We start from the raw sequence: 24170 nt of genomic DNA, 5'->3' as shown, positions 1-24170 counted from the left end.
GGAGGAGCTGGATTTATCTTCCGCCTCCCAGATGTCTCCCCTTTCCTTCTATGGAGAAAGCACCAACAGTCCCTGCTCAGCCGAGCCACCGAAGGAAGACAAGCCCGTCACAGGTTCCAGGAGCAAAACCGGTATTATTCTTTTTTTTTTTTAAATATATCTTTATTGATTTCAAAGAGAGGAAAGGAGATGGAGAGAGAGAGATAGAATCATCAATGATGAGAGATTCATCGATCGGCTGCCTCTTGCACGCCCGAGACTGGGGACCGAACCCGCAACCTGGGCATGGGCCCTGACCGGGAATCAAACCCCGATTTCCTGGATCCTAGGTTGATGCTCAACCACTGAGCCACTCCTGGCCGGGCTAAACCGGTATTATTCCATGTCCCCATGGCCACTTGTGCTGTAGCCTGAGCTTAGGTTCCATTCTCAGAAGAAAATGTTGGATTAGTGTGTGTTTATTAATCCGCTTTTTGTTTGTCGTGGAGAACCGATGTGGAGAGGACAGGGAGGAAGTCCTCTTCTTGGTTGCCTCTGTCTTTAGAGGTGAAAGAGACTTTACAATAGACTCAGGCCCCATCACCTTCAGGTTAAGGGACTGGGCATGAGGGCTGTTGGGCTCTGATGTCTGTAACCTTTTGACCTGTAGGCCATGGTCAGTTGTTTACGGTGCTCCTGCACAGTTCACATACCCTCCCCAAAGCTGCAGCTGTCAGAAAAGAGGGCCTTATTCCACTGCGAGATGAGCTAGTCCTGGGACTTCATGTACAGTATGGCGACTGCACTCAAGTGATCCTGTCTTGCAAGTTTGAAAGTTGCTAGGAGAGATTTTAAACGTTCTCTTTATAAAAAAAATAACTTTGTAACTGAATGTTGAAAGATGTTAATTAGACTTACTGTGATGATCATTTGGTGGTACAGATATTGAATTATTATATTGTACACCTGAAACTAATATAATGTTACATGTCAATTATACTTCAGTATCAACAAGGGAAGTCAGATTAAGGACTTTTCTTCAGTCTTTAGGCATGGAGTAGCTATACCTAAACTTCAGTTAAAGATAGTGACTCAGAGGCCAAGATAACCTCAAGATAACTGATTGCAGAGGTCAAAGTGTGTATAATAGAACCTGTTTCCTAAGATTTGCTTGTCTTCAGATTGATTTGAGGTTTTGTTTTCTCACAGAAAATGGACTGACTCCAAAGAAAAAACTTCAGATGAATTCAAAACCTTCAATTCAGCCCAAGCCTTTGTTGCTTCCAGCAGCACCCAAGACTCAAACAAACTCCAGCGTTCCTGCGAAAACCATCATTATTCAGGCACTTCCCACACTGGTGCCGTTGGCCAAGCAGCAGCCGGTTATCAGTATACACCCTGCACCCACTAAAGGTGCGTGAGGCAGCTCGGGCTGCGTGTGATTAACTGGCAGCCACCAAGGCTTGTGCCATACGACGCTTTAATTCAGGTTCTAATCTCCCAGCACGTGCCATGTGTCGGGAATTGACCTTGACTCTAGGATGTTGCAGATGACTTACTAGTCAACTTATTACATATGGTTCCTGTCCCAGCCAGGGAGGTAGCTCTCCAGCCAATCGTGTCCGACATGCCCTCTTTCTTACGGTCCGGATTATGAAGGGCTCGTGGCATAGACACCACTTCTCATGAAGAAGGAAATCTGTGAAACTTTCTTAGTGACGTTTTATCCTGAGACTTTCTTGCTGTAGTGAGAGGTCAGTATTTAAACAGTGTGGTCCATTCCAGGTCTGGTAGGTGTGTTTTGGCAGTAGAATCAGGCTCTTGCTGTCTGAGGAGTGAACATGGTCCATAGCGGCTTTGGACACCTGATCTCTGTCTTCACCTCGTTAAGATCATGTGTGTTTCTACATTTCATCCACAATATGGCTGCACATACTTGATTCTATAAGAATCAAGTTGAGGTCAGTATTTAAAGAAAGATGTTCGAGTTTGAAGCTTTGGTACTGTTGAGATTTAGGAATCATGGCACATCACGGTTGCTCTGCAGGTGACTTGTCATGGCCTTCATGCCGATATATGTCCACATGGGCCTAGGACACTGTGCAGTGTCCTCCCTGGGCCTTGCTGTTGGCTCCCAGGAGGACGAGGTGTTTGTTAATGGGGTACAGGTTGCCCATAAGCATAATGTTGCATTTGCTTTCCTGGCTGTATTTCTAGCTGTCTCTTGTTAACTCATTTCTTCGGACTGTGGTTTTAATGAGGGCAAGGTCATAAGTTTGATTCCTAGGTAGCTTTGTTCTGTTCCTCTGTCATAGACAGTAGACATGGATTGAAAGAAGAACTAGGTGAGAGAGTGTATGGGTGCAAGCAGACCTGAAATGCCTGCCCTCTCAGTTGCAGGGTCAGAACTGCTGCCTTTTTCACGTGGAGAGAGCACTGCTGTGGAACAGGCATTCTTGTGTCTTTGAGTGGAGGCTAAGCGTTCATGAACTCCTTGGCATAAAATGCAAGAGTTAGTGTATGTCCATGTGTGGCTTTTCTAGGGATAGTCTCCAAAACCTTCATCAGAGTCTCAGAAAGATCTATGTCTTCCCAAAGGCTAAGAATTTAAACTTGTGAAGACTCTCATTATAGCTCCCATAAGCTATTAAAACTCGTATAAAAAGTAAAGTCTAACATTAACATGACTAGTGTATAAAGCAAGGGGTATTCTAAGGGTTTGCTCTTAGCAGACCGTTGGCCGTTTAAGTGTTAGGAGGTCTTACCTGTAACGAGACGACAAACTTTTTTTCCGAGCAGTATTTCAGTGTCAGAAACTGGATCCTACCTCACTCAGAACTTGGGTGCTTTCCCAGTAACCACAGGTAGTACTTGTTTTGCGGAGCCTGTGCTGATTGGGCTCTTGTCTGCTCTCACAGAGCAGGCCAGATAGGTGGTGTCAGATTGAAGTGTTTGTCTTCCATTTGTTTGAAAATGGGGAGGGAGGGGGAGAGGGAAATACAGGAGGGGCATTTTATGGTAATGATGTAAACTTCTGTAGTAAATGTTTTACCATTGAGAACAGGAAGTAATTCTTAGAGGATCATGTTGGAATTCTCTTGTCTGGAACGGAAAGCCCTGGAATGGAAAGCCCGTCCTGGTTTGGCTTCAGCTGTTTCCTCACTTTGTATTACTGCATTATCTTTTTCTACAACCCTCTTTCTAGCCCAGTTAATCTGGCCATTGCTCCTAAAATGTCTTGTTTTTCCTAATTTCTTGTCTCATACCATCCTCTCTGCCTTGAGCAGCTTTTGCCATTTCCACACCTAAGTCCTGTGCATCCATTTAGACTGTGTGAATGGTGCAGGTGAGAGGTGAGGGAAACCTGGAGTGTCTGTGGAAATGGGGAGCCAGGGTAGAATCCCAGGGCTTGGTAATCAGACGGTATGGAAGGGGTCAGGGAAGAGAGGACAGTGTCCTGTCATGGTCTCTCTGGGTAGAAGATTGTGTGAATCTTTGGGATGGGGGTAGAGGTGTGTACTTGGTCAGGTCACTGTGCTGTGACGGGCAGGCACAGGGTCTGTGAATTAATCATGATACCACATTGCCCCTGGGAGAATGCTGAGCTGTGGTCATTGAGCTCAGGAGTTAGCAAGTTTATGTAAACAGTTAAATACAGGAAGTGTGAGAACTAATGAATTAATAATACGTGCAGTGACCTTGTGGAAGCTCTTCTATAGGTGGATAATAGTGATTACAAGAATGGCTAACATTTAAGTTTCCACCTGTGCCAGACACTGGTCTCAGTGCTTGAGTGTGTTGGCTTATTTAATCCTTACATCAACTCGGTGAGGAGAGTGCTGTTACCCTTGCCCCGGTATAAGTGAGGCAGTCAGGACACAGAGGACTTATCTGGAGTCACACAGCACCCTGGTCATGCAGTAGGTGTTTTGTACATCACTTGAAACCTTTGAAGACAGGTAGAAAGGAGGAACTGTCACAGTAGGTAGTCATTCTTAGTGGCATCCAGCATTGTGTCCAGCAAGTCCCATCAAGGGGATTTGCATGAAGTCTCAAGAGGATGTTCAGGGCTCAGAACAGATAAACAGCCTGGGGTGTGTCCCTTCCACCTGTTTCTGCATTAGGAACAGTAGCGACTAAGTTCAGCTTCGAACTGTTTAAGGCCCCAGATAGGCCTTTGCATTGCAGTTTGGGATCTGGTGAGCAGGTCCCTGAATAGTGAGTCACCAGGGAAGTTTTTAGTTTTTTCTCAAACATGCTGTATAGAAATTTAGTTGTTTCTCCCCATTCTGTCTTGATCCTTGATTTAGATGCTGGCCAATTTGCAGGTAGCTGGGCACTGTGCAGGGAGAGGGCCTGATGTGCACTGTGGAGAAAAGGAGGCAAGGAGCTGGCAGGACGTGGAGCCACGTGGTCCCCAGGCATGGAGGTCATGCTCTCTGGGCTCCTGGCTGCAGCTCTCAGCAAGGAGACGGTGATAGCTCGACAGTGACGGTCAGTGTGAGGAGGATACTTTTCTGCATTAGTTTTGAGACAGAGGACAAAGCCCCGCCTGTCCCGGCCAGCTCTGCAAACCTGTGACTGAGCTCAAAGGAGGGCCCTGTCTTTGAAAAGACTCAGTTCTCCATGTTGACCACAGCCTGCATTCTTTGCAATAATAGTGTTCAGTCTTTTGGGGTCTTTTTACTTTACTTTTTAAACTGAGAAGATGTGGAACGCTGCTTCTAACACGCCCTTGCAGAATTACTGGTGGGAGTCCCTGGCTCTCCCCATAGGCCGGGATCCTGGGGCGGCAGTGGTAGAGGAGTCGGGGTCCGCCCGCCTGTGCAGCCCGTGCCAGAGATGCAGCCGGTGGTTTGTCTCGTAAGTCCATACTGCGGGCTTCAGGTTTGTGGCTACACTTCTGGTTAATAAGCTGCAGATCCATTTAAACTCATTGCTAAGTTCTTAATAGGCTTTTCTCATCACGCATTTCTGAATCCAGAGAAACTGAAGGGACAGGATCCTGGGTGATGTGGTGCTGGTGATGTGAGACTAGAGCAGCAGATTCAGGGCAGGGCCGAGCAAGTGCTGTGTCATGATGAGCATGTCTTCGATGTGCCAGAGTGACTAATTCTTATTAAGTGTTATTAAGAGACCTAAAACGGTCATGTGCTATTTATTTTATTTATTAATTATTTTTGCATATTTGGCCTAAGTGTATTTATATTAGCTTTTGAGTCATTTCCTCATTTTATGTTTTATTTCATAAAATAAGTTATTCCAAGGGAAAATGAGAGATACAAATGTTTAGTGATTATTTATGCCCAAGTAAATTGTACATATTACAAATCCTTGGAATTATTCTTAGATTTTTTTACTAATTTACTAATTTATCTGGGACAAAATGCTATTCTGCTACTTTTAGCATGCTTTCTGAGGCCATCTGAAACTGTACTGTGATTTTATAGAAGTGATTTTTTTCTTTAAGTGAAGATAGATGTTCTTAACAAGCAAATCTCCTGAAGCGTTATGTTGATCTCGAGCTTCCTCCATCCTTTGAAACATGAGCTGAGTTTTACGTGGCTCACGTTACACTGTCTGACTGTGTGATGCTTTTCCCCTTAAAGGTGAATTATAAATACATGACATTTTAGTTGCTGGTTACTGCAGTGCCTTTATATTGCTAGGTAGGCTCCAGCAGCTGTGTATATTAGGCGAGGCTTTCAGCACCTGATAAGCTGGGCCAGCACTGAAGGGAAATGCTCAGCAGGCCAGTAAATGTCTTTAGTAGAGTTAGGAGTTTGTGAGTCTTCTTTCTTTAGGTCATTGATACTGATTCTGCTCATATTGGCATAATTTTAAAGTAATGCTAAATGTGAAGATTAAGAAAAGACGCCTGGCTGGGTGTGGCTCAGCGGTTGAGCATCGACCTAGGAGCCAGGAGAGCTCAGTTGGATTCCTGGTCAGGGCACATGCCTGGGTTTCGGGCTTGATCCCCAATAGGGAGCGTGCAGGATGCAGCTGATCAGTGACTCTCTCATCATTGATGTTTCTATCTTTCTCTCTCCCTCTCCCTTCCTCTCTCTGAAATCAATAAAGATGTATTTAAAAAACACACCAAAAACCCCCCAAACGCCATATTTAAAAAAAAAGAAAAGATTTGTAGGGCGTTTTCAGGGGGAGTTATTATTTACAGGCTGTTTTATTTTGATTTTATTTTATTATTTTTTAAAATTTATCTTTATTGTTGAAAGGATTACAGATGTCCTCCTTTTCCCCCCATTGACCCCCTTCATCCCACCCCGGACCCCATCTACAGACTATTTTAAATTACAGATTTATGTTTCCTGTGCTTGTTAGGTAGGAATTCATCTCAAATGATTTTAACATTTTAAAAAAAATCTATCTTTATTGTAAAAAGTATTACAGATATCCCTCCTTTTTTCCCTATCACTCCCCTCCACCCCACATTCGCCTCCCCCCAGGCCTTCACTGCACTATTGTCTTTGTCCATGGGTTATTCTATATGCATATAAGTTCTTTGATCACTCTCTCCCCACCCACTCCCCCATCCCCGCCTTCCCTCTGAGATCCCTCAGTCTGTTCCATGCTTCTGTGTCTCTGGATTTATTTTGTTCCTCAGTCTATTTTATTAGATTCCGCATTTGAGTGAGATCATGTAAAACTGAATCAGGAAGAATCAGAAAACGTGAATAGACCAGTACAACTGATGAAATCGAAGCAATAATAAAAACTCTCCCAGCAAACAAAAGCCCTGGTCCAGGCGGCCTCACAGGGGAGTTTTCTAATTCTTTCAGTTGTAGGGTTAGGTAGTTTACTAGAAATTTTTCCTGCTTTTTGAGGTAGACCTGCAGTGCTGTGAACTTCCCTCTTAGGACTGCTTTCCCTGTGTCCCATAGATTTTGGGTTGTTGTCTGTTCATTTTCATTTGTTTCCAGGAAGTTTCTGATTTCTTTCTTGATCTTACTGGTAACCCATTCATTGTTTAATAACATGCTATTTAGCCTCCTTGTGTTAGAATGTTTTTGAGTGTTTTTACTGTAGTTGATTTCTAATTTCATGCCCTTGTGATCTGAGATGTTTGATATGATTTCAATCTTCTTGAACTTGTAGAGACTTGTTTTTGTTCTAACATGTGGTCTACGTTTGAGAATGACCCATGTGCACTTGAGAGGAATGTATATTCTGCAGCTTGGGGATGAAATGTTCTGTAGATATCAGTTAAATCTGATCTAGTATGTCATTTAGTCACTGTTTCTGTGTTTATTTTTTGTCTGGAGGATCTGTCCAGTGGAGTCAAGTCAGTGGGGTGTTAAATTCCATTACTATGACTGTATTGCTGTTGATCTCTCAAAGTCCTTAAGGTTATTATTGATAGGCCCTTATTTATTGCCATTTTAATTCTTTATGCTTATGTTTCTCTCTGTTTTTTTTTCTGTTTTTTTAATTTGACTATTTTTCTGTTTTCACCATTAGATTGTAAGCTCACTGACTTTTTTTTTTTTTAAATTTTAATTTTTAATTATATTGATTTCAGAGAGAGGAAGGGAGAGGGAGAGGAGGAGATAGAAACATCAATAATGAGAGAGTCGTCATTGATGGGCTGCCTCTTGCATGCCCCCCACTGGGGATTGAGCCCGCAACCCAGGCATGTGCCCTGACTGGGAATCGAACCATGATCTCTTGGGTCCTAGGTTGATTCTCAGCCGCTGAGCCATGCCCAGCCAGGCTGTTTTTAATTCTCGTTCCCTGCCATGCTGGTTTGGTGGTGATAAACTCCCTTAGCCTTTTTTTTTATCTGGGAAGCTCTTTATTTCACCATCTATCTTGAATGATAGCCTTGCTGGATAGAGTAGTCTTGGTTTCAAATCCGTGTTTTGCATTACCTTGAACACTTCATGCCATTCCCACTGGCCTGTAGAGTTTTTGATGAGAAGTCAGCTGACAGCCTTATGGGAGCTCCTTTGTAGGTGACAGATTACTTTTCTCTTGCTGCCTTTCAGATTCTCTCTTTGTCTTGAATTTTTGGCATTTTAATTATGAGGTGTCTGGGCATGGGCCTCTGTGGATTCTTTTTGCTTGGGACTCTCTGTGCCTCCTGAACCTGTTTGACTTTTTCCTTCACCAGGTTAGGGAAATTTTCTAACATTATTTATTGAAACAGAATCTCTAACCCTTGCTTACTTTCTAGATCTTCTGGCACTCCTATGATGTGAATATTGTTTCATTTCATGTTTTCCCTCAGCTCCCTTAGACTGTCCTCCCGGTTTTCAATTGTTTTTCTTTTTGGATCACTGATTGAGTGATTTTTTTTCTACCCTGTCTTCTGATTCACTGATCCAATCTTCAGCTTCCTCTGATCTGCTGTTTATTCCTTCCAATGTATTCTTTAACTTATTATTTTTTTTTATTTTTAAAAAAATACCTTTTTTTTTTTTTTTTTTTAAATATATGTTTATTGATTTCAGAGAGAGGAAAGGAGAGGGAGAAAGAGAGGTAGAAACATCAATGGTGAGTCATGGATTGACTGCAGCCCGCAACCCGGGCATGTGCCCTGACCGGGAATCAAACCCTGATCGCCTGGATCCTAGGTCGATGCTCAACCGCTGAGCCACACCCGGCTAGGCTAAAAAAATATATCTTTATTGATTTTAGAGCGAGGAAAGGAGAGGGACAGAGAGAGATAGAAACATCAATGATGAGAGTCATTGATCGAGCCCACAACCCGGGCGTGTGCCCTGAAGGGAATCGAACCCCAGTCACCTGGATCCTAGGTCGACGCTCAACCACTGAGCCACACCCGGCTGGGCCCAATGTATTCTTTTTAAAAAAAAACAACCTTTATTGATTTCAGAGAGAGGAAGGAGAGGGAGAGAGAGAGAGAAACAAAAATGATGAGAGAGTCATTGATCAGCTGCTTTTTCTTGTTCTTTCATTTGGGGTTTGTTTTTTGTCTCCCCATTTTGGCTGCCTATTTGGTTTGTTTCTATGTATTAGGTAGATCTTCTACAACTCTCAGTGTTGTTGGACGGTCTCTGGTGCAGGCCAGTGTCAGATACTGTTTGTGACTGGCCTTGAGTACCCTGTTTGGAGCTGTCAACAACCCACGGCTTGAAGTCCCCTCTGTTGGAGCTGGATACATTTGGACAGGACCAAGATACACACCAAATTCTGCTTTTCCAAGGCCGGAGTCCAGAAGCAGATCAGGCAAAGACTCAAAGCACTCTGAAGTCTGCCTCTGCTTGTAGGATGATTAGTCCGATTTTCTTAATGAGCCTTAGGTTGTAGAAACACTGGAATAGGGCAAGAGGTTTTCCAGCAGGGTGGGGCAATTGCTTCCTCCTCAGGCAAATGCTGCTTAGAAGGTAAATGTCTGCCTATGAAAGATGTCCTCTGCAGTATGGGGGAATGACTTGGCACAGGAATCCAGAGGGGTGCCCCCTGAGCTCTCTCTCCAGATCCCACAACCCTAGGTTCTCCTCACTCAGCTCCAGTCTACTCTAACCTCCCTCTGCTGGAACCCAAGGTGAGTGGCTGCACACGAAACTTAGTGCATTGGCTCTTTAAGAGGGTGCCTGCATTTCTAGCCATTTCTCCCTGGCAGACAGAAACCCTGCAGCTTTTCACAGCCAGATGTTATGTGGGCACCTTTCTCAGTTTGGTGCTCTTGGCTGGGAAGCCCAGCCTGGTGTTTAGGCCCCAGAGTCCTCAGTGGAAACCCCCACAGCTGAGATCTCCCTCAGGACCTTCAGCTGCTGCCTGTGGGAGCCCAGCCAGCCCTCTTGCCTCCGCACTTCCTACGTGTCTCTATGTGGTCTCCTCTTTTCCTCCTTGTTTATGAGAGTGCTCTCCAGCTCGTCTTCAGTTGCAGTTGATTATTCAGGATGGTTTTTCTATATTTTAGTTGTAATTCCAGTTTGGTCTTGGGAGAGTGTTAGTGTAGCTTCCACTCCGTCCGCCGTCATCTTTCAGGAATCTTAACAGTTTTGATATTTGTAGCCCTGTGCTGTTCCAAGCATTGAGTTAATGAATCTCTGTTTATGTATATATAGTTTTTGGTGGTGTATTTCTAAATCCCATTAATTTGAAATATATGGTACTCTGTGTCAGTATAAAAGGTTTGTTATTTTTTAAATTTATGATATGAAAAATCCTTTTAGCACTAGTACATTTCAGAGGTTAGTGCTTAGGGAAATTTATGTATAACTTAGCAGATTGGATATGTGTGCAGTTGAGGAAAAAAAACATGGAATTATACTGTTAACGGTAACATGAAAGGGAACGAATCTGATTGGGCTTATTAAAACTGGACAGGGAACGTCACCATGTGTGTGCTACTGTTGCCAGTGCTCGATCGGTGGTTTCACCTCCCTCATTGTGATCTCGTCTGTTGATCTACCTGCAGACCGCATCTCCATGTTGAACAGCTCTTTCTGCCACAAAGTGGTGCACACTCTGACCCCTGTCTTTTCTCTCCACCAGGTCAGACTGTGGTGCTGTCTCAGCCTGCCGTGGTACAGCTACAGGCGCCCGGAGTCCTGCCCTCTCCCCAGCCTGTCCTGGCAGTCGCCGGGGGAGCTGCACCGCTTGCTAATCACGTGGTCAGTGTGGTACCAGCCTCTGTGGCCAGTAGCCCAGTGAATGGAAAACTTTCTGTGGCTAAACCTGTCCTACAGAGTACTGTGAGAGCTGTGGGTTCTGATGTAAGTTTGGACGCATAGTGCCTTTTTAATGCCTGATTTAAAAACCAGAACAAAACACACTTCTGTTTTTGTTGCCTGTTTTTGTTACTAAAGCATGTTTCAGTGTGTCAGTGTGCTGAAATTGCACATCAATCTTCGGTGGGAAATTAGGGTAGGGTTTGTGGTGTGAGAGTCCACTGGAAGGCTTAATTAGGTCTGCAGTGGTCTGATAAGAAGTGTGCGTGCCTTCCTTCTCTCTTCTTCCTGAACCCTCTGGACATTTCTTACGCCCCGCCCCCCAGTCCTTCACTAGTATTTATACGATTCTCGATATTACCTGACTGAAGTGTTTTTGGCAACTCATCAGATACTAGCCTATAGACTACTTTTTAGTCGGTGTTTATATTTAACATCACTCTGACTTATGGAAGGGTTTTCGGCACTGCATAAAGATGGCTTGCTACTCTGGGGATCCTGTCTCTTAATGATTACTTGGTATTTTCCCATCTTTATAAATCTCCAAATTTCTAGCATGTTGTAGGGATTTTTTTATAGTTTATATATCATAGAAAGTTTCCTAAAATCTGCCACTCCCTAAAACCAGTTACAGCACTTGCCAGCTAATTCTTACTTTCTTTAAAAGTGAACAAAATACCTCATGTCATGTATTAAACAGTAGTACTACGTCATGGTGTAAAGTTTAATGAACATTAAAGTCAAATGATTAGTCTAACAGTAGGTTCTCTAAAATTATGATTGGGAAGGGAAACCCCATATGCTGTGTGTAAAATAAAAGTGGGCATGGCCCTCGCTGGTGTGGTTCAGTTAGTTGGATGTGGTCCTGGGCACCGAAAGATTGCTGGTTCGATTCCTGGTCAGGGCACATGCATACAGGGAGGAACATGAGTGTCTGGAGCAGACATGGGTGGGACAGAATTGCGCTTGACCTATGTTTATGTTGAAAACTGGAATAGTGAGCTAGGTAATATAGCACAGCGGGCAGTAATGATAGTGTGCATTTCAGGGCAAGATGGAGTGAGCAGGTGCTGGGATTTACTTTAAAACCTCTGTGGGGAGGTAATGAGCACAGGTGGGAGGAGAGAAGATGGCAAATACTGGTGATGGTTGACTTTGGGTGCATAATCTTTCTTTCCTTTTGGTGTTTGGGAACATTTCTACAGTAAGTAAATGATCAATAATAAAAATCTAAAAATATTCAGTGACATTTTAATTAAAAGGCTGTACAACCAATAAAAAAATAATATTCTTTTCATAGGAGATTGAGGAGGGTAAGAATGGTGAAAGATTTAAAAAAATGATCCCTTAAAATTTTCTGTGAGTCATGAGCTTGAATGTTTCCCATCATACTCCCAAATAGAACCAGCAACAAAATATGTTCAAAGTTGTTTTTTATAATGTGTTAGGACATTTAAAATATGTATGATGAGATGTTTTCGACACGATAAAGGTAATGACTAATTGGAGCTTTATGACCACAGATCAGCCATCTGTCACAGCTCCTAGAAACATCGGTGTGATCTTAGTTTGCGTTCATAGAATCATGGCAGCCGGGCATGGGTCAGCCCAAGAGCTTAGCCAGGCTGGGGGGGGAGGTCTAGAAACCGAGTCACAGGTAGAGGAACGGTCAGGATAGGTGTGACTCAGTAAACTGAGGAAGAGGGCTAAAGTAGGGCCGGCTCCTAAGAAATGAAGGTTGTCGTGTGCAAAGTGGGCTCACGATTTGGGGTTGCTCCTGAGGACCCCTGAACAGTGTGGGTAGGTTCAAGGAAGGTCCCTTTAATCGTCAGATTCTTGCCTCAGTCCTTGCGCTTACTGTCTGAACCATGAGCATCTCCAGGTGGGCAGTTGCCACATGTGCTGCTGGTCCTTTGTAGTCTCTGAACGTTTCCATGAATTATTTGTCTCTTAGCTGACGTCCTTTATAGGTTCTCATGTGAAAGACCCTGTCTGCTCTGCTTTTGTGCTGTGAGAGCGGCTGTGAACTGGGAGAATAGTTTCCTGATGAAGTCCACATGGAGGAGCTGGGACATGACAGCTGAGAAAGTGCAGAACCAACAAGCATCATCTTTTTAGCAATATTTATTGGTTAGCATTCTTGTTACTTTTCAGAATTCACAGTTGACAGTATTGTAAAGGAAAGCTTCAAGGACTGTGCCCAGTGCAGCAGACGTAATGACGGTTAGAGTGGATTTCCTGGTCGACCGCCTTGAGGTTCTTATGCTTAGTTTTCCTTGGCCAGCACATCAGGGAGTGAGCTGAGTTCTTCAGGGTGAGTTTGCTGGTAGAGGTTTTGACTTAATGTTTATTTCAAGTAAAGAAACGTCAGCCTGGCCCCTCAGTTGGCCAAGTCACTCAGGAACCCAGAGTCAGTGGGTTCCAGAAGTGGCTGTGAGGGTACAGGCCTGCTCAGAGACACGCCCTGTGGCTGGGGGCCACCCACCAGGGCACGTGTCTGCCAGACGAGTCATGCTCTGTTAGGAAACCTTGGATTAGTGTAAATTTGTGATTTAAAATGGCCAAGAAGAAAACTTTCATTATGTACTGTTTCTTTTAAACAAAAAGCGTGGTGAAAAGTTGTAATTCAGAAAAAAAAAGAAAAAAAAAAAGAAGGAAAGGAAAAATGTATCAGTGTTTTGTGGCTTTGTAATGCTGACATGGCTCCTCTTTCCTGCCTTTGTTGTCTTGGCAGGCTTTGTGCTGGGGCTGCTGCTGCCCTTGTGTGTGTCTGGCATTCCGTGTCCTGCTGGCCGCACTGACTGCCTCATTGTCTCCGTGAAATGGTTGCCTGGTTCAAATTATAATCTCTTTCTTCCTGCCTATTGCTGGTAAATCTGTTCTGTTTGTCTGGAAACCTCACCTAAGTTTTCAAGAAATATGGTTGGTTTTTGGCTCTGATTCTGATGGAAAAAGTGAACAGCTCCCTCGTCTCGGAGGGGAGCTCCCAGGCATGCTCCGAGTCAGTGGCAGGGGTGCCTTCCCAGGAGAGCTTGATCATCTGGCTTCAAAGGGCTACTGAGTGTTGCCAGACCTGGACCAAGCTTGCAAACTGGCGCCTGTTTCCACCTGCAGGGCACCTCCTCCCTCACCTCCACCCTTTCCCTCATAACTCGTGAAGTTCACGAGACTATGGCCTTGGCTTATGGTTATGAAGTTACATTGTTTTGATTATTGGGACAAACGACCAGGAAAAAGAGTGGTGAAATTATATTGTACATCTCCCTCAGTGGGCCAAGGGGGCACAGAACCCTTCTTGGGCATCAGAGTGTGGGAACAGAAAGAAATGACTCAACAGCCTCAGAGGGTCATGGACTAAGGATGACAGCTGCCCTGACAGGAGGCCCAGGCCTTCCTCTCAGCTCATCTTCCAGAGCATGTCTTACCTTGCACCGCCTTCTAATTCTTTACCCAGTGACCTGGGCCCTTCCCATCCCAGTCCCCACATTTAGGAGTCCCTGTGCTGGGTCACCAGAGTCATCACGAGGAGCTGGGTGCCCATAGGTGTGGACATGGTGTGAAGGGGACTCCCCTGGCATAACAGACTGGAGCTTTGTATTTCTTTTTCCGGGGCCAGTGTTGTACAGTGAAGTTCAAGATTTCAGGTACATCAATGCTGTGAGCGTGGAGGACGGATGTGGCCCAGCTGGATGTTGGGAGAGGAGTGCTGAGCTGGGGAACCTGCTGCTCTTATAGGAAGCAGGAACCAAGCCTCCCCACTGTCCCAAGGGAGCCACTACCTCATCTCTCAGCATTTCTTGCTGGAGACCCACCCAACCCTGAGAGATGGCTTAGGTAGAGGGGCAGGGCCTCTGTCCTTCATTTACCCACGAAGACCTGTAGTGTAGCACAAATCTCCAGAGACCCACAAGAGAGTCTTTCAAGAGAAATGTGGGTGTAAAATAACCTGTTTTCAATGCAAAGCGAAGAAGCTCCTGGAAGAACAGAATAAAGTGGCCACAGCCTAACCCTAACCTAATGCAGTACATCAGGAGAAAACATCTTCTACCCGCATCCCTTTCAAAGATGCTGTAACCACAAATCAAACTCCTGGAACAGGTCCTGTTCCAGAAACAAGGTGCAGCTCTACGGACATTGCAGCTGGATGAACTAGACTAGGTCCCCTCTTAGGCCAGGGTGTGGGCCGACTCTCCTAGACTGTGTGGCTAGTTTAGTGCTAAGGGGATAAACAGTGAATGCTACCTTTCATTAAGTAAACTCTTTAACAAAAAGACACAGAAATTATGATATTTCTTTAGGCTGTAAAGTAGAGGGATCCATAAGAACAAATGCAACAGGAAGGATTTGGAGATCTGAAAAGCCATCCCGATCCTAGTAAAAAATTACTTTTGTGCTGACTACCTTTTGGCTTTCCTGCTACCAGGGGAAAAACATGCTGTGTTAAAATATTTGCAGTTTCTCCTTAGGTGGAGGTTTGGGGCTTCTCAAAATTTATCTTGAACAAGAATTTTGGCTAGAAGTTTGATTTGTGGTTACAGCATCTTTGAAAGGGATGCGGGTAGAAGGTGTTGTCTCCTGATTGTGTACTGCATTAGGTTAGGGTTATGTTGTGACCACTTTATTCTGTATTTTTCAGTTCAGCATCTTGATAAGGTTAAAAATAGCTATTTTTTTAAGGACATGCTGATTTATATCTTAATAAATACTTCTCTCTGTTCTTTGAATTCTCTTTTGTAACCAGCCCCTGCAGACGCTGTGTAATGCTGCTGTGAACTTTCATGTACAAGTTTTCATAGTTTTTTATAACCATTTTTAATATATAAAGAGTATTTACAAGTCATTGAGAAAAATGCGAGTTGACCCAGCAATCAGATAGACAAAGTGCTGTCTGCATAGATAGTTCACAGAAGGGAACGGCAGGTTTCTTCAGTGGGAGTATCAATGCTGTGTATTCTGGAAGGGTGTGCCCTCTGAAAGCTGCTATTTTACAGATATGTGGAAGAATATTACTTGTGAACAGAAGAGAACTTTGGGTTGGTTAAAGCTGTTAAAGAGTGATACTCGGGGATCAGCAGTGTGACAGGTTTTCTGTGGCTCTCGCTGCCTTGACTGTTGAGTTCTAAGGGAAGTCTGTGTCTCCCGAGTGTCATGCACACTGTGTGGGCATGTATGGTTAGTCTGAACATCATAATTTTTTTGCCTAGGAAATAATAATTAAAATATAAATTCAGATGGCTGAAGGCAGCTTGCTGAGAGTAAAGTTGGAACTCTGTGATTGCTGTGAGCTCCAGTTATTTTCACTTTCTTCATCCTTTGTATTTACTGATAGTTTTGAGTATTCACTTTATTTTCAGCACTGTTATATTGTATCTTTTCCATGGGGAGAAATGAATGCTTGGCCACAGGTGGTTTTCATTGTTTGGTATGAGGTGTGTGCGTTGACAGCCTTTGAAACTTTAACGCTGTGCAATGTGCAGGTGCTCTCATTTTTATAGAAATCCCCAGTCCTTGTTTGAAATTTATTAAGTGGTGTGTCATCTGTAAGCCTCTCAAATTCCATAGATAATTGGCTGTTAAAGTAAGTTTGCTTTTGTCTAACTCATATATAAAGTCTCCTTCTTGTTTGTCCTATCCAGTGTGGTGTGCACATGGGTGCTCTGGGAATAAGTGTTAGTATGGACATTCTCTTAACCAGGCAGGTTACAAACAGCAGCAGTCGATGGAACAAAGTGGCACTGTCCAGAGAAGAGCTTGACATCGGGAGCAGCCCCTGCATCCTGGCTGTAGCGTGTGCGCACGTGTGTGTGTGTCTGCTGCATGTGCGTGTGCATCTGCTGCACATGCGTGTGCATCTGTTGCATGTGTGTGTGCCTGCTGTGCGTGTGTGTGCCTGCCATGCATGCGTCTGCATCTGCTGCATGTGTGCCTGCTGCGTACGCATGTGCGTCTGCTGTGCATGTGTGCCTGCTGTGTGTGCGCGCTTCCTGTTTGTGCATGTGTGCATGCGATTGCGTGTGTGCACATGCATGTGCATGTGTGTTCATGAGTGTATGTGCATGTTACTGAAGGGTGGGGTAGTTACTCCATAGGGAAATTTCATAGATGATGGTTTTGTCAGTCAGCAAAAGGGTAAAAAATGGAAAAACCACCCTTTTCTGATACTTCATGTGATGTTTCTTTTCCTCTGGATTCTGAGTGAAGGTTGTTGACAGTATTTGGTGCTGAGATTACTTGGTTGGCTTTGGTATAGCTGTTTCTGTGAAGTGTCATATGGGGTGGGAATTGTGCTGTAATGTAAAAATCCATATTAAGTTGTTTAACTTCATTTACTGGTCTCATTAAGAGTTATTGAACACCCCACTGTAGAATGTTTATTTTTCAAAGTCATTACTTATAGAAATCAGTAATTCAGTCTTGTGTGTACTTAAAATAACCAACTTAATATTATTTGGTGCTTCTTATGGCCGACATTTTGCTACCTCACCCCCTCCTCAAAATAAGTCAGACTCATGCTGTAACAAGTAGGGTCCATACCTTAGTTTAGAAGACACAACAGAACAAATTGTGCCCAGTAAGTTTCACTGTAATAGTATCGTGGGCAGTACAGGAAAAGTAGTATCACATGGTTTTGGTACAAAATCTAGGTGGAGGGAGAGTTAACATCATGAAACAGTGGAGACCATGAGAGTGTTGAGGTGTATCTTCAAGATTATAAGGGCATAAGAAATTCAGAGAAAATCAAAACACCCAGTAGTTTAGCAGGGCCTTATAATTAGGCGTGTGGAGGAGCCGCAATGACACTGGAGTATGTGGTGTAAATGATGGGATGAGTTAGGCGTGTGTGGAGGTCACGGGTAGTCCTTTATAAGATGTGGGTTGGGGGTTAGAGCAGAAGGTTTGGGTCAGTGGAGTGGCCATGGCCTGGAAGGCCTCGAGAGCTGAGGTGGTGGCTTTTTATCTCCAATACAGCAACATGGGAAGGTTTTTTTGGGGAAGTTTTCTTAGCTGTGGTAGACAGGAAGAGATTCCTGCAGTTGGAATGGCAGGAGGCTGCTGCAAAAGTTTAGGGATGGGCTCTGAGCCTGTGGGAGGAGAGCAGGGGCAATGGGCTGGAGGGGGAGGTCAGAGGGCGTCAGAGCGGAGAGCGGCAGGAGGTGAGCGAGTGCGTGCTCCTCAGTGTGTACTGTGAGGCTCGTGCCCCCCACAGGAGATGGAGAGGGAAAAACCCAGGGAGAGGGGACATGAGTGTGGTTTGCACATGAGTCTGAAGCGGTGGTGGCTCCACAGTCGAGTGGCCTTAGGCGTGGTCGGGTGTGTGGTCCCGGAAAATAGTTTCTTCAGAGACATCTGGCGGTGTGTGGCGTTCAGGTGCCACCAGGCGGGCTCTGAGACTGTCCTCTCGGGAAGCTGGAAGAGCAGCAAAGCCTAGAAACAGGAGAGGAAGTCACAGAACATTTAGGTTTGAGAGCCCTTATTGAATCATTGGACTTCAGTTTGAGTATATTTTAAAAAACCTATTTTGACACAACCAGCAATGTATGTTTTGAATAACTGTTTAAAAGCAATTGTGAAAGTCAATGTTCTCTGACCTGGTGGGCTCTGGACCAGACACCTCACTGCGCGCCACTCTTGCCAGGTGGCCGTGCTGAGGAGGCAGCAGCGGATGATCAAGAACCGGGAGTCGGCCTGCCAGTCCCGCAGGAAGAAGAAGGAGTACATGCTGGGGCTGGAGGCGCGGCTGGAGGCTGCCCTGTCCGAGAACGAGAAGCTGAGGCAGGAGAACGGGTCGCTGAGGCGGCAGCTGGACCAGGTCGTGTCAGAGGTGAGCGCTGGTGGGGAGCTGGCTCGGGGTCAGTGCCCTTTCTTTCTGAAAGGCTGGTAGGGAATGTTAAATTTCAGATTTGGTTGTATAAAATAATAGTGTTAGGAAAGGGGGCACGGTGAGCCCGAAACGCCTGCCAGAAGGAGGACTCCTGAGGGTCCCCAGCCTGCAGTCACCAGCGTCTCCGTTCCCTGCTTCCTGAGGCTCAGGGGTCTGGCCTGGCCCCTGCTTTGGTGCTCATGTGGTGCGTGCTGGTCCAGGCAGGTGGACCTCAGTTCTGTTCGCAAAGCCTGTGCTTTCAGAACCCCGCAGGACTGTCCTGAACCAAATGCACCTCCACCTTGCCCCTATCCCATCTGCCCTGTTCCCGCGGGAATGGCCTTTTGTGTTACTGAAACAGGGACAGGGACAGGGACAGATGGCAGGAGCCTTTCGGGAGAACGTAAACTTGCTGTTGGCACCGGAGGAGCTGAGAAGGCTCTGTTCTCTTCCTCTTAAAAGTGCCATTGGCTCACCTCTGAGCTTTGTTTTATTGTTTAAGCATTTGTGTAACTGGTGAGGAAGAGCATTCTTGTCTTAGACATTGCTTCTTGTGAGGTGGACATGCAATTTACTTTAATTCATGTGGCCATTTTCTTAGAACCAGAGGCTTAAGGTTCCCAGTCTGAAGCGAAGAGCCATCTGTGTGATGGTGCTGTTGGTGCTGGTTGTCCTGAACTTTGGACCCATCAGGTGAGTGTGTAGATACGTGTTTTGATATCAATGCTAAACATTTAAATTCTTGTTGTTTATTATTTTTATTTTTTATTATTTATTAGTTCTAGTCATAAACTAGAGAAAGACGGATTTGTTTTGTTCTCAGAGACAGGGGAGAGGAAAGATTGGCTCCTCTTCCTGTTTTTTGCCTGGGTCTGGAGAAAGTTCATGTTCTTCAATGAAGGCAGCTTAAGTTATCAAACAGATCACTGGTGAGGCAGAAAAATGGACTAAGACCAAGGGCCTTGAAATCAGGCTGCCTGAGTTCAGTCCTAGCTCACCCTGCACTCCGTGACTTTGTTGTCTTCGGCAAGTAGCTTAATGTCTCCGCGCCTCAGTTCCTCACCCCTCCGATGGATGTTACGATAACACCACCTCCTGCCTCAGGCTGCGGTGCTTGGGCAGCAGTGACGATGGGATGTGTGGCTGGCACCCTCCCCAGCTGGAAGGTCAGCAGCAAGATCGGCAATTCCATTTCTACTTTTGTAGGTTGGAAAGGGGATCAGTATCTGGGCATCTGTGAACATCCTGATGGGTGGTGGTGCAGGCTTTCAGCTCAGCACATGTGAGAGGCACTGTTTCCAGGTGGAGTCGGAATGCGGGAGTGCAGTGGGATCCCAGAGGTCATCTCAGGTCCCACTCACTGTGGCATAATCAACACAAGCACCATGAGCACCTGGACGTTGGAGTGAAAGGGGAATCAGGCAGGACCAGGTCTTCCGAGGTCCTTGACACCCTGGGAGGAGAGATGTGTGCAGGGTGCATGCAGGCTGGTGTGACAACAGTGTGAGAGGGTGTGTGCGGGTTCCTGGGGAGGCCGTGTAAGATTGGAAGCTGAGTCTTGCAACGTGGTGGCAGTTTGCTGGGTGCAAAATGTTGGAAAGGCATACCAAGCGTGTGAAAGGTGCAGTGATGAGGTGGCTTGACACTGTCAGAAAAAGGGACACATTTGCTGTGTCTTGTGCAGGTGGGAGCCTGCAGAGGGGAATCCAGTTGGAGAGGCAGGTGGGACCAGGCAACAAGGGCCTGGATGCTGCTGCATAAAGGGAGAGTCTGACAACGTCAGCATGTGTACTGGAGGAGCACTTGGGTGGCATCTGGAAGGACTGGACTGAGCAGAGAGCATGTTCCGTCCACACTGCCTGGAGTGCTTGCCCTCAAGGCTCTCTGTGCCATGTCCTGGGCCACCTCCTCTGGTGCCGCCTGCTCTGCCTTTCTCTCCACAGCCCCGCTTACCTTCTCACCTCGGCTACTTGAGGTGCTCACTCCCTCGTTTATTCAGACGCACAGCAGGTACACTTGTGGAGCCACACTGTCTGCCAGTCCTGAGCCCAGGGCCAGGGGTGTTGATGTGCAGAAACAACTGGAGTATGAGGAGGAATTATGCAGATGTCACGTGAGATGTTGGCCTGTTTGTGAAGAAGCCTTGGAGTGACCAGTGACTCTGACAGTGGCCTTCATGGAGGCTTGGCAACAAATGCAGATGGCGGGATTTGCTTCAGGAGGGGAGGTGGTTCTGGGAGCCCTCATGAGTCAATAGAGATTTGAAAGGAAAGGCAGGAACCAAAACCCTTGAGTGAAGTCATGATCTCACAGCTGCAGAGAGGCACAGGGTGGGTGAGGGGCGGGATCTCCTCTCCATGAGCAGGTACCCTGGTCTGTTGTGGATGGAGGAGATGCTGGTTCCACTTTTTCAGTGAGGGTTGTGTTAGGAAGCTGATGGACTATACAAACGGGGTGAGGAGTGGGCAACTTTAAATACCTGAATCCCGAAGAGCAGCCGGAGGAGGCTGGTGGAGGCTCTAGGAACCGGAAACCAAGGTGTAGGGGGAACCTGAGGAACTATTCAAACCTAAAAAGCATGTTAAAAGGCTTAGATTGAAGAAAAGCAACAGTGAGAAGAGCTGGAAGGAATGAAGAAATATCAGAGCACCTTGACAAGTTGGAACATCTCCAGGCACCAAGAAGAAAACAGGAGGGAAACTGGCCCTGAAACTCACACAACCAGGGACGCTTCTTCCAGAGAAAATCGGGCACCGACAGTGAGATATTGAAGCCTCAAGAACAGCAGCAAGGATTCTAAACACTGAGACTTGCCCCTGAACCTAACTCAGGCGAGGGCACGTTCCGCATGTTTGCTGTTCTGAAGCGTTTCTTGATAGACACCATCACTGGTGGCCTCTGCACTGCAGGGTGGAGCTGGCCGGGGAAGCAGGAACCCCCAGCGAACCTGGTTTGTGCCACTGGACGACATTCATTGAACACCTTCCACACCTGTGGCCTTATGTAGCCAAGTGCCATTATGTTTAATTGGTACAGAAACTGTAGGCTTTTAAAAAACAGGTTGTGAGTTCTAACTGAACTTTTCTCAGGTACCACAAAACCAAGTTCGGCCAGAGAGAGAATTTTAATCAGAGATTTCCAAAGCATTTTACCTGTAGAAGGCTGAACTCAAAACAGGCCACGTTACCATGTGAAGGTGTTAATGTTGATTCTGGTGCTCAGTGCAGGATCGAACTTGTGTGCTTACTGGGGTTGGTGCAGGTGAGAACACGAATAACCTGCAAGGCTGGCAGACATGGGCCTGGTGTAGGAAACTCCCTCACAGCCATTGGCGATGAAGTGCAGATACATCTTACATCGGAAGGGGGGTTTGTCACAGTCACGTGCAACAAAATGGACCTGGTTGAGGGGTTTGGGGCTACTGCATAGTTATCACACAGAGAAAGAAAATACACCCACCAGACTTAAGAGGGTTATATTTCCTGACCTCTCGCAGGGGATGGTGAAGGAGGCATCTAGCTGTTTTTGGCACAGGATTCAAGGATTGGTCCCACTCCTGCAGCCTGAAAAGTAGTGGCTCTCAAATGGGAATAACCTCCTCCTCACATGCTACTCTCTGGGGTGGATTCTGGGATTATTTTTTATTTTTTTAAAGAAATATGTCTTTATTGATTTCAGAGAGAGGAAAGGAGAGAGATAGAAAGAGAGAAACATCAATGATGAGAGAGTCATTGATCGGCTGCCTCCTGCACGCCCCCACTGGGGATGGAGCCCGCAACCCAGGCATGTGCCCTGACTGGGAATCGAACCTCGATTGCCTGGATCCTAGTCGATGCTCAACCACTGAGCTGTGCCCGGCCGGGCAGATTCTGGGATTATTAATCCTAGTTTATTGTGAAGGAACTAAAATTTAATCCAGGTTTCTTTTTAAAATTGTCATGAACAACTGTCTTTTCTGCGAAACCATGAAGTGTTTTCCCTCCACCCTTGTTCAAGAAACCTTGAGGACGCTGTTTTAACACAGTGACTAGCGGTGCAGAGCAGCCTCAATCCACCAGGAGGCGATGGCTAGAAACCGGTCAGAGCTCATTTATTTAGTGGCTGGACTTAGGACATAGGAAGGGCTTCTTGGAGGCCAGAAGTAGAAAGGTCCTGTGAGCCTGGTGGCGAGCTCGTCCTGCAGGCGTTCCGGACCTTTTTGGCCTAGAGTCTGGCGACAGGAAAGAAAGCTCTGGAATGAGCTAAGGTGGGAAGTCACGGATGGGCCCTCTCCACACCCAGCCCAGATAGAGCTGGAACTCCCAGAGAAAGGCATTTTGTTGCTGAAAGAGGGACTGCCATTCCCACAGGGAGAGAGCTTCTAAGAGCCTGCCTTGGTGTTGGCTTTGAGTAGAGTGGAAATAAAGAAAAAGTCTTCCCAGGAATTTGTCACCAGAAGCCCTAACTGGTGCAGGTTTGAGTCTGAATTTACACTACTGATGTGACCTTCCCCTAACCCCCAAAACAAACCAAACATGGAGCTTTGGTGGCCTTGCTTCATGAGAGCCTTGCTCAGACCCGGCCTGACCGAGTCACTCCAGAGTGTGGTTTGCACTGCATTCTGTGCTGATGCCTTTTTGTTTGATTTGGAAGTTCTGTGGTTGTTTTAAATTTGTCTTCATGACTGTTTTGGCATTAGGCAAGTTTAATTCCTGCCCTAGACCCCGAGGACTGATGTAAATGTCAGACTTGTTGAGACGTCCAGGAGGTGGGCTGGGCAGGGGAAGGAACAGCATTCATTTGAGATGCTTGTAAAATAGTTCTTTGTGGAAGGAAGTTGAATTAATTTAAGAAAAGGGGGGGAAAGCAAGGGAGGAGAAATGGAAAACAGATTAATTTCGATGGAAAAAAAAGAACTTCCGGAAGGTTCTGTCAGCGACATAGAGTTTGACCAGCAACAAGTTGTGCTAAAAATACTCCCTTCTTTATAAAGCAGGGTGACAGCAGCCGGAGAGGCATCGGTCTGAGATGACTTGCAGCCTGTTGTCAGCTCGTTGCGCCCTGAGTCCTCCTGACGGTTGAGTAAGGGTAGGACAACAGCCTCTATCACAACAGTTTGATGTTTTGCACTTGTCCTACCTCCCGAACAGTTGGGATGGCTCTTTTGGTTTCCAACGTAGCTCTACATGATCATCACCACAAAATCCTGAAAATAGCTCACTGAGCTCCACGCCCACCTGTGGAATCTGGTAGGGTGGGGCTGTCACTTGTTTTAAAGGAAGTATTTTTCTCAGGTGATTCTGTAGTATGTCCAGGGTTAAAACTACTGTGCAGGTTCCTATTTCTTTCTGTCTATACAGTGGCCCCTAAGGTAGTGGCTGGAGCACTTATGCAGTAACACCAGAAGGTAGTGTGTAAGAGAAGTTCACTGTGTCTCTAGACAGACACTGTGTTTATAGGTCTGTTCGTATAACTGGGGAAATAAATGTCTGACTTCTGTGGGACAGGCAGGAGCCAGCGTGACCTGTGAGGGGAACTTCTCCTGGCACATGGGTGGCCTTGAGAGACTCCGTCGTGCACGTGTTCCCTTGGCTTTAAACCACCACCATCACCCTCCTTTTCCAGACAGTGAGGTGGCGTCTGCAGGAATTTCGAAACATGCTGGGTCTTCAGGACGTTAGCGAGTGATG

General features: G+C 45.8%; 1 protein-coding gene across 4 annotated transcripts in view; it reads left to right on the top strand.

The window, feature by feature from the left end:
* ATF6 (activating transcription factor 6) overlaps window positions 1-24170 on the top strand; it is a 128644-nt gene that overhangs the window by 13187 nt on the left and 91287 nt on the right. For all 4 annotated transcript variants that reach the window (XM_081121856.1, XM_081121854.1, XM_081121855.1 and 1 more), the window contains exons 6-10: window positions 2-131; window positions 1189-1392; window positions 10465-10685; window positions 18277-18462; window positions 19103-19194. In XM_081121856.1, coding sequence (XP_080977982.1) covers window positions 2-131; window positions 1189-1392; window positions 10465-10685; window positions 18277-18462; window positions 19103-19194 — 833 coding nt within the window. The remainder of the gene's footprint in view (window position 1; window positions 132-1188; window positions 1393-10464; window positions 10686-18276; window positions 18463-19102; window positions 19195-24170) is intronic.

Source organism: Miniopterus schreibersii (assembly GCF_964146895.1).
Source record: "Miniopterus schreibersii genome assembly, chromosome: 19".
NCBI lineage: Eukaryota > Metazoa > Chordata > Mammalia > Chiroptera > Miniopteridae > Miniopterus > Miniopterus schreibersii.
Note: the sequence above shows the minus strand (reverse complement) of the source record. Positions and strands in the feature narration are given on the sequence as shown.